At 32.1% G+C, this 14977-nt stretch overlaps 1 protein-coding gene across 1 annotated transcript in view; it reads right to left on the bottom strand.

Moving 5' to 3' along the window:
• Positions 1–14465, bottom strand: part of LOC106474644 — a gene marked incomplete at its 3' end in the record, with an annotated part of 29436 nt that extends 14971 nt beyond the window's left edge. The window contains exons 1-11 of the mRNA XM_022402951.1: positions 14215–14465; positions 12698–12865; positions 10353–10537; positions 9599–9785; positions 8966–9135; positions 7010–7459; positions 5889–6123; positions 4494–4676; positions 3278–3501; positions 1134–1284; positions 857–945 (exon numbers count right to left, since the gene is read on the bottom strand). Of these exons, the coding sequence (XP_022258659.1) occupies positions 857–945; positions 1134–1284; positions 3278–3501; positions 4494–4676; positions 5889–6123; positions 7010–7459; positions 8966–9135; positions 9599–9785; positions 10353–10537; positions 12698–12865; positions 14215–14245 (2073 nt within the window). The remainder of the gene's footprint in view (positions 1–856; positions 946–1133; positions 1285–3277; positions 3502–4493; positions 4677–5888; positions 6124–7009; positions 7460–8965; positions 9136–9598; positions 9786–10352; positions 10538–12697; positions 12866–14214) is intronic.
• Between the last annotated feature and the right edge of the window lie 512 nt (positions 14466–14977).

The raw sequence follows: 14977 nt of genomic DNA, 5'->3' as shown, positions 1-14977 counted from the left end.
AATTTAATTGTAGAGTTGATGAACCTAATATTTGGTTTGATACTAAATATCATACAATTTAATTGTAGAGTTGATGAACCTAATCTTTGTTTGGATGATATTTAGTATCAAACAATACAATATTATATTACAATATAATATCAAACAGTATAATATAATCAGCTTTTACTTTTTTCTGATTTTATAAAACAACTTAAGAAATAAAAAGTGTTTAAATTTTTTATCTTATCTATCAAGAAGTAATGGAAACTTGATGAGTGGTAAAAATGGACTTCTTTCTTTTAACTAGCTGTTACTTCATTGGTTGGACATTTCACAAGATCGAACACAAAACACACTGTGATGTTCTTTTAATGTAAGGCAATCTACTTCCTAAAACTAGCTGTTGTTCTTATCATATCATCTCTTAAGTAGATGTGTATACGTCTTAAGAGTTATGTTTAATTAAAAACATTCTTTTGTATAAAGAAATAACAGCCATAAAACAAATTACGTAAAGGTATTCAAACATTGACAGCTTTAACAAATAGTACTGAAATTATAACAGCCATAAAAACAAAAAGATAGTATGGAAGGCAGCTGGTCAACATTACCCGCAACCAGCTCTTGCCACACCAAATATTGGGGTTTAACTGTCACATTTATAACACACCCACAGAACCTCAGTTTTACAGACCAGCCAGCACTCGTAGACTTTAATGAAATATATATTAGAATGGCTAGCTTTCACCCTCCTTCAAATAAACTGAAAATGTACCTGTATACTTAGGTGGGTCAAGAGTTGGATAAGTACGGGAAACACTGACCCGTCTCTTTTTTAAAAACAAAAACAATTAGATACATGTCCGACACTTACCTCAGTAAAATTGTAAGCAAGTGGACCAGTAGAACTATTGAGAAGAACAGTCCCATTATCAAGCTCCATTGTGTAATAGGACACAGTACCTTGAGTTTCACAGAAAGATAATATATCATTTCTCTGATAAGACTTTTTCAAAATCATTCCAAACTATTACAAGGTTATAAAACATGAATTAACACGATGAAATGTTGAACATGTTCACTGATTTAAATAAGTTCCTTCACTTTTCGAATAAAAAACATTATTTTAATTATAATCTTACAGTTGTTACCTGTACATGACATGTCGAAATACAGCGTTGATCCTTGGACAGCATCTGTCATATTTACTCCCTTTAAGAGCTGGTGATTAACAGGATCAGTAGCAATATCCAAATATGTAACATTAGCCATAAGATTGGAGATAAATTCATAGACAGTCAACTATGGAGAGAATAAACATTGTGAAAATAGCTTAATTAAAAGTAAACACATAAACAGATAGCATTTAAATACATTGACTGACAGTATTTACATACACTAACTGACAGTATCTACATACACTAACTGATAGTATCTACATACACTGACTGACAGTATCTACATACACTGACTGACAGTATCTACATACACTGACTGACAGTATCTACATACATTGTCTGACAGTATCTGCATACACTAACTGACAGTATCTACATACATTGAATGACAGTATCTACATACACTAACTGACAGTATCTACATACACTAACTGACAGTATCTACGTACACTAACTGACAGTATCTACATACACTGACTGACAGTATCTACATACACTGACTGACAGTATCTACGTACACTAACTGACAGTATCTACATACACTAACTGACAGTATCTACATACACTAACTGACAGTATCTACATACACTAACTGACAGTATCTACATACACTAACTGACAGTATCTACATACACTAACTGACAGTATCTACATACACTAACTGACAGTATCTACATACACTGACTGACAGTATCAACATACACTGACTGACAGCATCTACATACACTGACTGACAGTAGCTACATACACTGACTGACAGTATCTGCATACACTGACTGACAGTATTTACATACACTGACTGACAGCATCTATATACACTGACTGTCAGTATCTACATACATTGACTGTTAGTATCTATATACACTAACTGACAGTATCTATATACACTGACTGTCAGTATCTACATACACTGACTGACAGTATCTACATACATTGTCTGACAGTATCACATACACTGACTGACACTATCCACATACACTGACTGACAGTATCTACATACACTTTATGTGAATTTTCAGAAATTTCCAAGCATTTTCAGTGTACTGAGATGACATGAGACAACTGCATTAACCAATCATATTTTCAGTGTACTGAGATGACATGAGACAACTGCATTAACCATTCATATTTTCAGTGTACTGAGATGACATGAGACAACTGCATTAACCAATCATATTTTCAGTGTACTGAGATGACATGAGACAACTGCATTAACCAATCATATTTTCAGTGTACTGAGATGACATGAGACAACTGCATTAACCAATCATATTTTCAGTGTACTGAGATGAAATGAGACAACTGCATTAACCAATCATATTTTCAGTGTACTGAGATGACATGAGACAACTGCATTAACCAATCATATTTTCAGTGTACTGAGATGAAATGAGACAACTGCATTAACCAATCATATTTTCAGTGTACAGAGATGACATGAGACAACTGCATTAACCAATCATATTTTCACTGTACTGAGATGAAATGAGACAGCTCTGGACAACACTCCCATGTTTATAACTGGACAATACCCTCATGTTATTATTTGTATTATCTGGACAACACTACCATGTTTATATTTGGACAACACTACCATGTTATTATCTGGACAACACTCCCATGTTTATAACTGGACAATACCCTCACGTTATTATCTGGACAACACTACCATGTTTATAACTGGACAATACCCTCACGTTATTATCTGTATTATCTGGACAACACTCTCATGTTATTATCTGTATTATCTGGACAACACTACCATGTTTATATTTGGACAACACTACCATGTTATTATCTGGACAACACTCCCATGTTTATAACTGGACAATACCCTCACGTTATTATCTGTATTATCTGGACAACACTACCATGTTTATAACTGGACAATACCCTCACATTATTATCTGTATTATCTGGACAACACCCTCATGTTTATATCTGAACAACACCCTCACGTTATTATCTGAACAACACCCTCACGTTATTATCCGGACAACACCCCCATGTTATTATCCAGACAACACCCCCCATGTTTCTACTATTACAGAGGCAATTTTACCTTTATGCATTAACTGTAGTACTAAAATATCTCCAATGGAACAACAAATTCTTACCTCAACAAAGAAGATTTCCTGACTGACCAGGTTGCTCATGTTAACCGTTAGATTATAAAAGCCTCCGGCCCTGTAGGTATGAGGAAGAGATAACGACCACGGGCCTACGCCTGTTGTTAACAGAGACAGCTGCTGCTTAGTACCGTCACCGAAATCTACCACACCCTCTGGCTCTGTTGGCAAGTTGTCGCTTGTGATATAAGTAAGTGATGCATTAATCAATCCTAAAAGAAAATTAAGTATCCATCATACTCATGAACTATACCAAGATTTAAATCTTTGATTAATTACAAGCAAGTTCATTTAATAATTACAGTCTTGTTGCAATATGCAATACAATTTATTAGTGAGCTTGGATAATAACTACTGTCTGATTGTGTTGTGCAATACAACAACTTATTAGTGAGTCTGGATAACAACTACTGTCTGATTGTGTTGTGCAATACAACAAGTTATTACTGGGTGTAGATTATAACTACTGTCTTGTTGTGTTGTGCAATACAACAACTTATTAGTGAGTTTGGATAACAACTACTGTCTTGTTGTGTTGTGCAATACAACAACTTATTAGTGAGTCTAGAATACAACTATTGTCTTCTTCTGTTGTGCAATACAACAACTTATTACTGTGTCTGGATGATAACTATTGTCTTGTTGTGTTGTGCAATACAACAACTTATTAGTGAGTCTGGATAACAACTGCTGTCTTGTTCTATTGTGCAATACAACAACTTATTAGTGAGTCTAGATTATATCTTTTGTCTTGTTGTGTTATGCAATACAACAACTTATTACTGTGTCTGAATGATAACTACTGTCTTGTTCTATTGTTCAATACAACAACTTATTACTGTGTCTAGATGATAACTATTGTCTTGTGTTGTGCAATACAACAACTTATTACTGTGTCTAGATGATAACTATTGTCTTGTATTGTGAAATACTTATTCATGAGGTGCTAAAAACAATAGTTAAAAACTTATTTAACATTTTGATTTGTGTTAGGCTAATTCAGTGTTATTTGAATGACTGTCTGTTGACTGGATATTAGCTACTTCTTCCTTCCGTTAAACTAGTCTTACTTAAACTGAACTTTAGAAGATGATGAATAATGAAATTAAAACGATCTCTCTTCAAGATGATGCCACACAATATCACACCGCCTTAAGTTCCGAAGATAACGATAACATCATGGTGAAAGTAATACATTACAAACCTGGGGGATAGAGTTGTGGGGAATCACTTGATAACTCCCAGTTCAATGAAACTGGATACTGACATGGCACTTCTAGTGTCGCATTTAATGTTCCATGAAGATTTGATGCATTTACTGTGACTAGATAAGTCTGTTCTAGAGAAAACGTGTAGGACTGGTTATGTCCTGATGCATTAACAATACCTGAAAAAAGAAGAATATCTTAATATAACACCTTGTTAATAAGTCCTGAGGCATTAACAATACCTGAAAAAAGAAGAATATCTTAATATAACACCTTGTTAATAAGTTCCCATTTGTGTTCAAACTAACCATAAAGAAAGTTGTTAAAATATTAGAAAAAATATAACAAATTCATAAACAGCTGTTACTTGTTGACAAACTATAGAATGGTATATCACTGTTTCACTACATATATAGTAAGGTTACTGACTTTCATCACTTTTAGTACCCAATACATTATAGGGATATACTTAGCTTCACTTTACAGTAAAAAATAAACACTTTAATGAAGCTTCACTTTACAGTAAAGAATAAACACTTTAATGAAGCTTCACTTTAAAGTAAAAAATAAACACTTTAATGAAGCGTCACTTTACAGTAAAAAATAAACACTTTAATGAAGCGTCACTTTACGGTAAAAAATAAACACTTTAATGAAGCTTCACTTTACAGTAAAAAATAAACACTTTAATGAAGCTTCACTTCACAGTAAAAAATAAACACTTTAATGAAGCTTCACTTTACAGTAAAAATAAACAGTTTAATGAAGCTTCACTTTACAGTAAAAAATAAACACTTTAATGAAACTTCACTTTACAGTAAAAAATAAACACTTTAATGAAGCTTCACTTTACAGTAAAATAAACACTTTAATGAAACTTCATTTTACAGTAAAAAATAAACACTTTAATGAAACTTCATTTTACAGTAAAAAATAAACACTTTAATGAAGCTTCACTTTACAGTAAAAAATAAACACTTTAATGAAACTTCATTTTACAGTAAAAAATAAACAATAAAACACAAGTATATAATTAATAAGACAGGGCTAGGAGTGAAGCCCACAAAACAAAAGGATGTAGTTAATACAACAGGACTAGGAACTGTAACATTACTTAAGAGTAACAGAAAATTCTCAAATGATTCTAATTTTTAAGAAATGTTTTTCTCGCTGTATGGATCTAATAACATCACCGATTCATTCTAACTTTATTCTCTCCAACTCTCTACATTAACATGAATAAAAGGTTTACATGTTTAATTAATAATTAAGGTAACTTTGGAACAGAATGACATATATATCAAAACTTAACATGAAAAATTATAATTTATTTCTTGCTGTTGTTAGCTGCAAAAAACTTTATGGAAGAAAAATTTACATAAGTTACTCACCGTCAATGAATTCTTCAATCACAGTGCCATCACCAAAATCCCATACAAGGGTGACACTACTTCCATTGGCCATCAGAACGTGAAGTAAAGCACTTGTACCAATAGGAATAAACAGTGGATCACTGGTGAGGGTTAGGTTTGTAATAGGAATTTGTATGGGAACATACTCAACAACAACAACACTCTGTTCTCCCGAGCTGTTTGAAAGAGTCATTGAAACAGACTTGTTTCCAACCTGAATAAAACAGAAATACTTTATGACGACAATCCTGAATTTCAAATCATAATATAAACCATACTGTATACTGAAATTCTCATTATCTACTAAAACAGCACTTGTATTGTTTTAGTGTACATTGTACATGAATTTAATGTGTGTACTGAAGTTCTCATTATCTACTAAAACAGCACTTGTATCGTTTTAGTGTACATTGTACATGAAGTTATGTATGTACTGAAGTTCTCATTATCCACTAAAACAACACTTGTATCGTTTTAGTGTACATTGTACATGAATTTAATGTATGTACTGAAGTTCTCATTATCCACTAAAACAGCACTTGTATCGTTTTAGTGTACATTGTACATGAAATTAATGTATGTACTGAAGTTCTCATTATCTACTAAAACAGCACTTGTATTGTTTTAGTGTACATTGTACATGAAGTTATGTATGTACTGAATAGAAACATTTAGGCACCAAGACAATTTGTCTCTCAAACATTAGGGTCTTTGTGAACTGAGGAAACAAAAGGGACCTGAGACCTAACTGAAAATATTTTACTGTTCTTCTAGGTAATAAAAGCAATTAGAGATTGTTGAGGGAGTTTTACAATTGCTTCAGTATTTTCATGTTCAACAGTTAAGAAAGAAGCTATAGAGATTTAAGTATTCTGAGTGTGATATACATACACGTAGAAATGGCATAAGTAAAGATGCCAGTATTACAAAATTAGGTTAAAGACTAGGGGAAGACTAGTTAACGGATTAGTTAGTATTGCGAATCATACTATTGACTTTACATACAGTATCAGTTGTTTTCTTACATATAATTCTATTTTAGTCCTTATCGAGTAATTCAAGTAACAAATCAGGAGATGAAGTAATATATGGAGTATTACCTCTGAAAATATATGTGATATACTAATGTTCACAGGTTCTGCAACCACACCCCGCAAAAAATGTCGCACATTGAGAGGTGCACTGGGGCTGGAATCCACTATGCCCTGGGTCATCTCTGATGCAGAAGCACTCCTATATGCAATACTAGAAGTTCCACTGGCAAAACCAAAGACATCCCCTGGCTTTACCTCGTATGTACTATCGGCCAAGAGATGATAGTTGTAGCCCTCGGAAGCAGGAGAAACGGGGATTGTGTACAGTCGATCGTACGTCAGTCCTGAAGGCGATAGAGAACATAAAGGGGGTGTGGCCGTGTTGGCACAACCTCCACTAAATGGACACAATGCCTCGGTAGTTTGACAGACCACAATTCCTGGCTCTTTACAGGTAGCAGCACAACTTTTAGTCTGAGGACAGTACACGTCATCACCACAGTTTGGACGGAAAACCTGGAAAGGAAAACAACAACTAGTTCTATGATAAAGTTAACACAGCAACATTACTGTTTCTCTCTTCTGAAATAAGAACTAGAAAACAAGGATTAAATAGCAATATGAATTACATTAATTAGAATAATGAATAACATATTGTAAAGTTTGAAAAAATATATCTTCTGGTTGGAACTGAAATATGGAAGATTTAATAAGTTTAAAAAGAAATTACCATTATAGTTAGGATTAACAGAGCTGACACTTTAGTTATAATTAACAATTAACACTTGTTAGAATTAACAGAGCTGACACTTTAGTTATAATTAACAATTAACACTTGTTAGAATTAACAGAGCTGACACTTTAGTTATAATTAACAATTAACACTTGTTAGAATAAACAGAGCTGACACTTTAGTTATAATTAACAATTAACCCTTGTTAGAATTAACAGAGCTGACACTTTAGTTAGAATTAACTATTAACACTTGTTAAAATAAAACAGAGCTGACACTTTAGTTATAATTAACTATTAACACTTGTTAAAATAAAACAGAGCTGACACTTTAGTTATAATTAACTATTAACACTTGTTAGGATTAACAGAGCTGACACTTTAGTTATAATTAACAATTAACACTTGTTAGAATTAACAGAGCTGATAACTTAGTTATAATTAACCATTAACACATGTTAGAATTAACAGAGATGATAACTTAGTTATAACTAACAATTAACACTTTTTAGAATTAACAGAGCTGACACTTTAGTTATAATTAACTATTAACACTTGTTAGGATTAACAGAGATGACACTTTAGTTATAATTAACACTTGTTAGAATTAACAGAGCTGACACTTTAGTTATAATTAACAATTAACCCTGACACTTTAGTTATAATTAACAATTAACACTTGTTAGGATTAACAGAGCTGACACTTTAGTTATAATTAACTATTAACACTTGTTAGAATTAACAGAGCTGACACTTTAGTTATAATTAACTATTAACACTTGTTAGAATAAAACAGAGCTGACACTTTAGTTATAATTAACTATTAACACTTGTTAGAATTAACAGAGATGACACTTTAGTTATAATTAACAATTAACACTTGTTAGAATTAACAGAGCTGACACTTTAGTTATAATTAACTATTAACACTTGTTAGAATTAACAGAGATAATAACTTAGTTATAACTAACAATTACCACTTTTAGAATTAACAGAGGTGACAACTTTGCTGTACTAATAATTACTGATATGTGTTTATTAAATGTCTGAGAACACAGCTGAACAAAACAGTTGAAGAGATGTAGAAAATGAAAAGTGTGAATTTTGTTCCACATCACAACCATGAAAAGTTTGTACAAAGCTATATTTTATTTCATCGTAATGTTTTAATAAAGAAGAAACTGTTTATGTTTTGAACTACAAGTCCATCGATGGATATTAACTCAGGCCCATCTTTAAATGTGTAGGCACTGCATTTTTCATGAGGAAAAACACAAAGTAGGTCCTTACCAAGAGGTCAAGAGATCCAGCTCCAGTGGAAAAGTATTCAAATGCATGCAGTTTCCCAGGTGGCATCTCTATGTATGTCATCATAACTTCGGGTTCAGAGAGAGGGGTTGTAACCATCTGAGGCATAATAATGTCTGGTACAGTATTACCGTGACCTGATACCACAGGATCTGAAGAATAAAACATTCACCCTTGATTCACAGATTTCTAGAGTAAAACATTCACACTTGATTCACTGACCTGCAGAGTAAAACATTCACCCTTGATTCACTGACCTGCAGAGTAAAACATTTACACTTAATTCACTGAATTTTTTTTTCTTTTACACGATCTGCTACCACAGCTAATAACAATAAATATTACAAGAGTACACCTTTAAAACTTGTACAGCAGTTTTCTTCATAAACTTTCATATCTTAAGGCAGCGTTATATATTAATTTAAAAACTGTTAACTCTTTAAATGTTTTACTACCTGTCTCAAGATGAAAAGTTTTATTTTAAAAAGTACAAGAACATTCTTATGTAGAAATGTTTAAATTTGACAGACATTAATATGTTTTTCATTCACTTTTCTTCTTTTATCATTAACCACAAGAACAAAATATTAAAGTTTTAAATAAGATTGAAGTTACCAGCTATTGTAAAAAGCTGTGGAGATGCTGGATCATCTTCAATGTCCATCTCCATCAGTAGATCACTTCCTTGGTATACAAGAGCACTACAGACAAACTCTTCCCCAGGCTGGGCGACTTCAGGACATTCAATGACTCCAGCAAGACCACTGTCGACTACATTTACTATCTTTGCATCAGAAACAGGCTGAAAAGAAAAGAAATTCTAAACAAGTGTCTTGTATAAACTTTGTTAATTTTTTTTTTATTTCTCATGTTTCAATTAAAATTCCTGAATGATAGCACTTACATACAAAACCAGAATCTTATTTCCTGTATTTCAATTTCAAATATTGTATGATAGAATTCAGTCACAAGAGACAAAATCTTATCTCCTGTGTTTAAGTTTCAAATACTGAACGATAAAATTCAGTCACATGAGAAAAAGTTCAATATCAAGAACAAATATTAGATGACAGTCAGTTATTTTTGGAAAATGAATATAAATTAAAATTGATAAAAATACTTAACAAGCAAAGCACAAAAGATGAGGCAAGAAGAACGAACATCAGAGGTACAGCTAAAAGGCATAATATCAAAGGTTCAGTATCATATGGACTATGGATACAGCATAAGTTAAGGCATAGCTAATGATTGAATATCATAGGTTCATTATCAAAACGTTTTAATAAACTTTTGTTAAATCTTTACAAACTGCTACTGTGAGCATTTTCTTTACTTTCATACTAAAGATTCTACAGTCAAAATAACTTACAAACAGCAGGTCTGAGGGAGTGCTGGCAGAGGCTCTAATAACGTATGTCCCTGGTATGGCATAATGCTTGGTAAACGTTAAAGAGGTTTCATTTCCTGTTGTAAAAGTGCCGTCTCCGAAGTCCACATAAACGTCAATCGCTAGTCCTGATGAGGCATTCACAGAAACTGATCCACTTACAGAGTCTACATGAATTTAAAAAATACCAAGATAACTTTTTATCAAATAAATCAATAAACACAGTTACATAAATAATACATGTAGCTAGGTGCATTCTGTAATTGTTCTTCTACTTATGGATCTTTATACCATAATGACAAATACTGGTATTCTCTGTTACAACCCCTTGAATTGGAGACTTCGTGTTATCCCCCCTTCTAAAGTTTTGTAATCATGGAATAATGTCCTCCAGAAACTGGTATTTACATTACTCCCCTTGAATCTTGTTAATCCCCCTTATAAGTGATACCACAAGGGACGTTCGCTAGAATTTAGTATTCAATCTTCTTGGATGTTGTACTTCACTTAAAGATTCTAAGAAATGTAACTGAGTAACCTTGGCAGAAGATTACTTCTTCAGATAATTGTGATTTTTACTTGGATCTTGTATTTCACTTAAAGATTCTGAGAAATGTAACTGAGTAACCTTGGCAGAAGATTACTTCTTCAGATAATTAATACTTCCTGTGATTTTTACTTGGATCTTGTATTTCACTTAAAGATTCCAAGAAATGTAACTGAGTAACAATCTTTATTTATTAAAATATAATAAATTATATTTTATGTGACTTGTGTTAAAAGTATCTGTCTTTTCATATATTAAGCAGATATATCCTAAATTTGATTTAAATTATATTAAAACTAGCCATCTTTCCATCTGTCTTTCTTTTCTGAAAATTTAATATTTCTCAACTGGTCATTGGAATATATCATCCAAGTAAAAATCACAGGAAGTATTAATTATCTGAAGAAGTAATCTTCTGCCAAGGCTGTGTCTAATATAATTATAGGAGGCGTCTGTAAGGATGGCTAGATGTAACATGACTAAAAGTTTAGGATGTATAGATGTTTATACATCATAGAAGATGGCTAGATTTAACATGACTAAAAGTTTAGGATGTACAGATGTTTACACATCATAGAAGATGGCTAGATTTAACATGAGTCAGATAAAGTTTATGACATATATATTTAATAGAAGATGGCTAGAGTTAACATGACTAAGATAAAGTTTAGGACGTATATACTTAATAGAAGATGGCTAGATTTAACATGACTCAGATAAAGTTTAGGATGTATATACTTAATAGAAGATGGCTAGATTTAACATGACTCAGATAAAGTTTAGGATGTATATACTTAATAGAAGATGACTAGATTTAACGTGACTCAGATAAAGTTTAGGATGTATATACTTAATAGAAGATGGCTTGATTTACCATGACTAAAAGTTTAAGATGTATAGATGTTTACACATCATAGAAGATGGCTAGATTTAACATGAGTCAGATAAAGTTTAGGATGTATATACCTAATAGAAGATGGCTAGATTTAACATGACTCAGATAAAGTTTATGACATATATACTTAATAGAAGATGGCTAGATTTAACATGACTCAGATAAAGTTTAGGATGTATATACCTAACAGAAGATGGCTTGATTTAACATGACTAAGACAAAGTTTAGGATGTATATACCTAACAGAAGATGGCTAGAGTTAACATGACTAAGATAAAGTTTAGGATGTATATACCTAACAGAAGATGGCTAGAGTTAACATGACTAAGATAAAGTTTAGGATGTATATACCTAACAGAAGATGGCTAAATACACACAACATGAGTGAAACTTAAGTTTATTTACTCTGTGGATTAGACTTATTTTCCACAGTCTACTTAATACTTCTTATTCATACTCTATAATTTCATGTTTATATTCTGTGCAGTATAGAGACTGATGACATAGTTTATTACAAGGGATGTCTACATTAAATATATTAAAAAACAGATAATGCTAAAACAATATACTATGATGTTCATATATATTTATAAAAATACAATTCTGTGAATTGTATGTAGATGTCTCAATATATAACATACATTAATTATAACAGTCAATGACACAGGACATAAGTAACACCCATTAAACATGTTTTATCTTTAGTCCTATGTTGGCATTAATAGTGTTCGATTTAAATAATATGTGTTAAGGATGGACTTAGTAATTGATTTTCCGATTTTTGAGAGTCTGGACATCCTTGATGGGCCCAAACGTGTCTTTATTTATCTATGATGCAGCACTCAGAAACTGTGACTTATTTTCCAAGATAGTGTGGTTCGTTACCTCCAGCTGAGATATTAACAGGTGTAATTGTAAGAAGTGCTTCATAAAGGTTTTCAGTGTTTCCAGCTACCACGGCCAGCACGTGATTTAGTTCTGGACCACCACAGAAAACGTTGAGGTCACCTGTACATGGTGTTGAACAGTCCGCCAGTGTTACTGGTGTGGACACTATGGGAAAAGCAGACATAAATCACACCAAGTTAGGCCTTTTATCTTCACCCAAAAAAATCTAAAACTTATAAAAAACAAAAAGGTGACAAACATCAAATCTTTTAAATGTTAAGGAGTAAGGAAACTTTGGTGTTGTTACAGTTTTTTATAAATAAATTCCAGTTTTAGACAATAATATTTCAGAATATTAAAATTTATCCAAATAACAACAACAACTAAAACTGTTACTTTACCAAATTAAGAAAAAAAAATGGTTATGTTGTAATTTGTTTTCCACTTTTATCAACATAAAACTGGAAAAAATTATACCATGTTAGTATATTATTTTGTGATGTAAATTATGCAACAATAGGATTTTCGATTTTCATACAAAAGGCACATTTTTTAGTAATATATTTGTTTATTATACTATATTTAAGAGTTTAATGCACCTTTTCTTTGAGTTAAGTTTGAACATAAGTATTACAGTTTTCTTCGTGAAGTTATCCTGTTTGGTATAAAACACGTTAAATACTCCTCCTTACAGTTAACGATCCTCTGACAAAATGTTGATTAAAAAAAAATTACAACTGCCTTTAGAAAATTTACAAATGCATAAAAAAAGTTTTATAGAATAACACCTGCAAGAAAATATATGCTGGTAAGTAATTCCAGGCCATTCACTTCTATATGTAGGTGGTACACATTTTAAGAAATGATCCCCAAATGTAGGGAATTATTATTTTATACCCCCCCCCCCCAATTTTAGGACTTATTGGGAATCTCAGGACTTGTAAGGTTTTAAATATGTAAGTAATTAAGTATTTGAATTTCCTACGTGTTTATCCTTAGTGTACAGATCTATTTGGAAATAATAATGTGTGTGTGTATATTATGAACTTGTCGAATGGGTTTTGGGCTACCGCTGTCTTTAGACAATGGTAAAACTTTTCATTTAAAAGCGATGAATCACCTATTTTATAGATTTCTAAGTCTGATAAATAATAAATATTCCTTTCCTAAGAAATTTATAATGTGATGCAGCCTGAGTGGCCTAGGTAAGATTTCCTAAGAAATTTGGTATATCATTCAGTCCTTTTTATTAACCGAGTGATTTGTCAAGAACGTGACAAAAAGCATAAAAAGTAAGAGGAAGCAACTGAAAGTAATTTAAAACAAACAGAAAAATTGTCAATGCTATAATAAAGCTTGGGTTTCCCAATACTATTTATCAAAACTATATAAAGAAATTATTTTTCCACATCATAAAAGCACTGAACAATGTATTTTCCCACAAATACACACTGCTATGCCTATTAAAAATGATCACAGGAAAAATTTTTACTGCTAAGTAACCAAAAACTTACATGATATATCATTACTACAAAGACAGTACATTCCTTCCTGCAATCCTGCAAAAGCAAAGTCTGACTCTGCACATAGTCCTGCACAGGTCTGTTGAGTTATTGAGTCTGTATCATATCCCCCTGGGGATACCCTGAATTCGTTTGAAGAGATGTCCAAGAGCAGGCATTCTGGTGTACCTAAAAAAAATACATACGAAGTTGAAGTTTTTCAATCCTAAGCTAAAGTATGGTAGCACATTAAAAGGCACAGAACTGACTATAAGATTTAATTTAAGTTGTTGTTTGAAGTTAAGCACAAAGCTAAACAATGGACTATCTGTGCTCTGCCCACCACGGGTATCGAAACCCGGTTTCTAGCGCTGTAAGTCCACAGACATACCGCTGTGATAAATTTAAGTAAGAAATGTTACACAACACGCAAAATGGTTTCAAAAAACTGTATTTGACAAAACAAAAACTCGAATTGATGTAATTGTAGCTTTATTTAATACCATTTTGTTGATTTATATTTATTACAAAAATAGATATGGTTGAACATGTATCATCATCCCTATTATATTGTATGAATATCCGTTACAATCTAGTTACAAAGTTAGTATTTTCGGAGTTTTGTTGAACCATAGTCTTACCAATTTAGATAGAAGCCTGGTTGCAAAACTTGAAGTTCAAAGGTCAGCAAGAATGTGACAGTTATATAGTTCATGGTTGTAGTTCGACATGTTTCATCTATACAACATAATATTGCAAGAGGTTTCTCTGATTT

Source organism: Limulus polyphemus, unplaced genomic scaffold (assembly GCF_000517525.1).
Source record: "Limulus polyphemus unplaced genomic scaffold, Limulus_polyphemus-2.1.2 Scaffold7473, whole genome shotgun sequence".
Classification (NCBI taxonomy): domain Eukaryota; kingdom Metazoa; phylum Arthropoda; class Merostomata; order Xiphosura; family Limulidae; genus Limulus; species Limulus polyphemus.
Note: the sequence above shows the minus strand (reverse complement) of the source record. Positions and strands in the feature narration are given on the sequence as shown.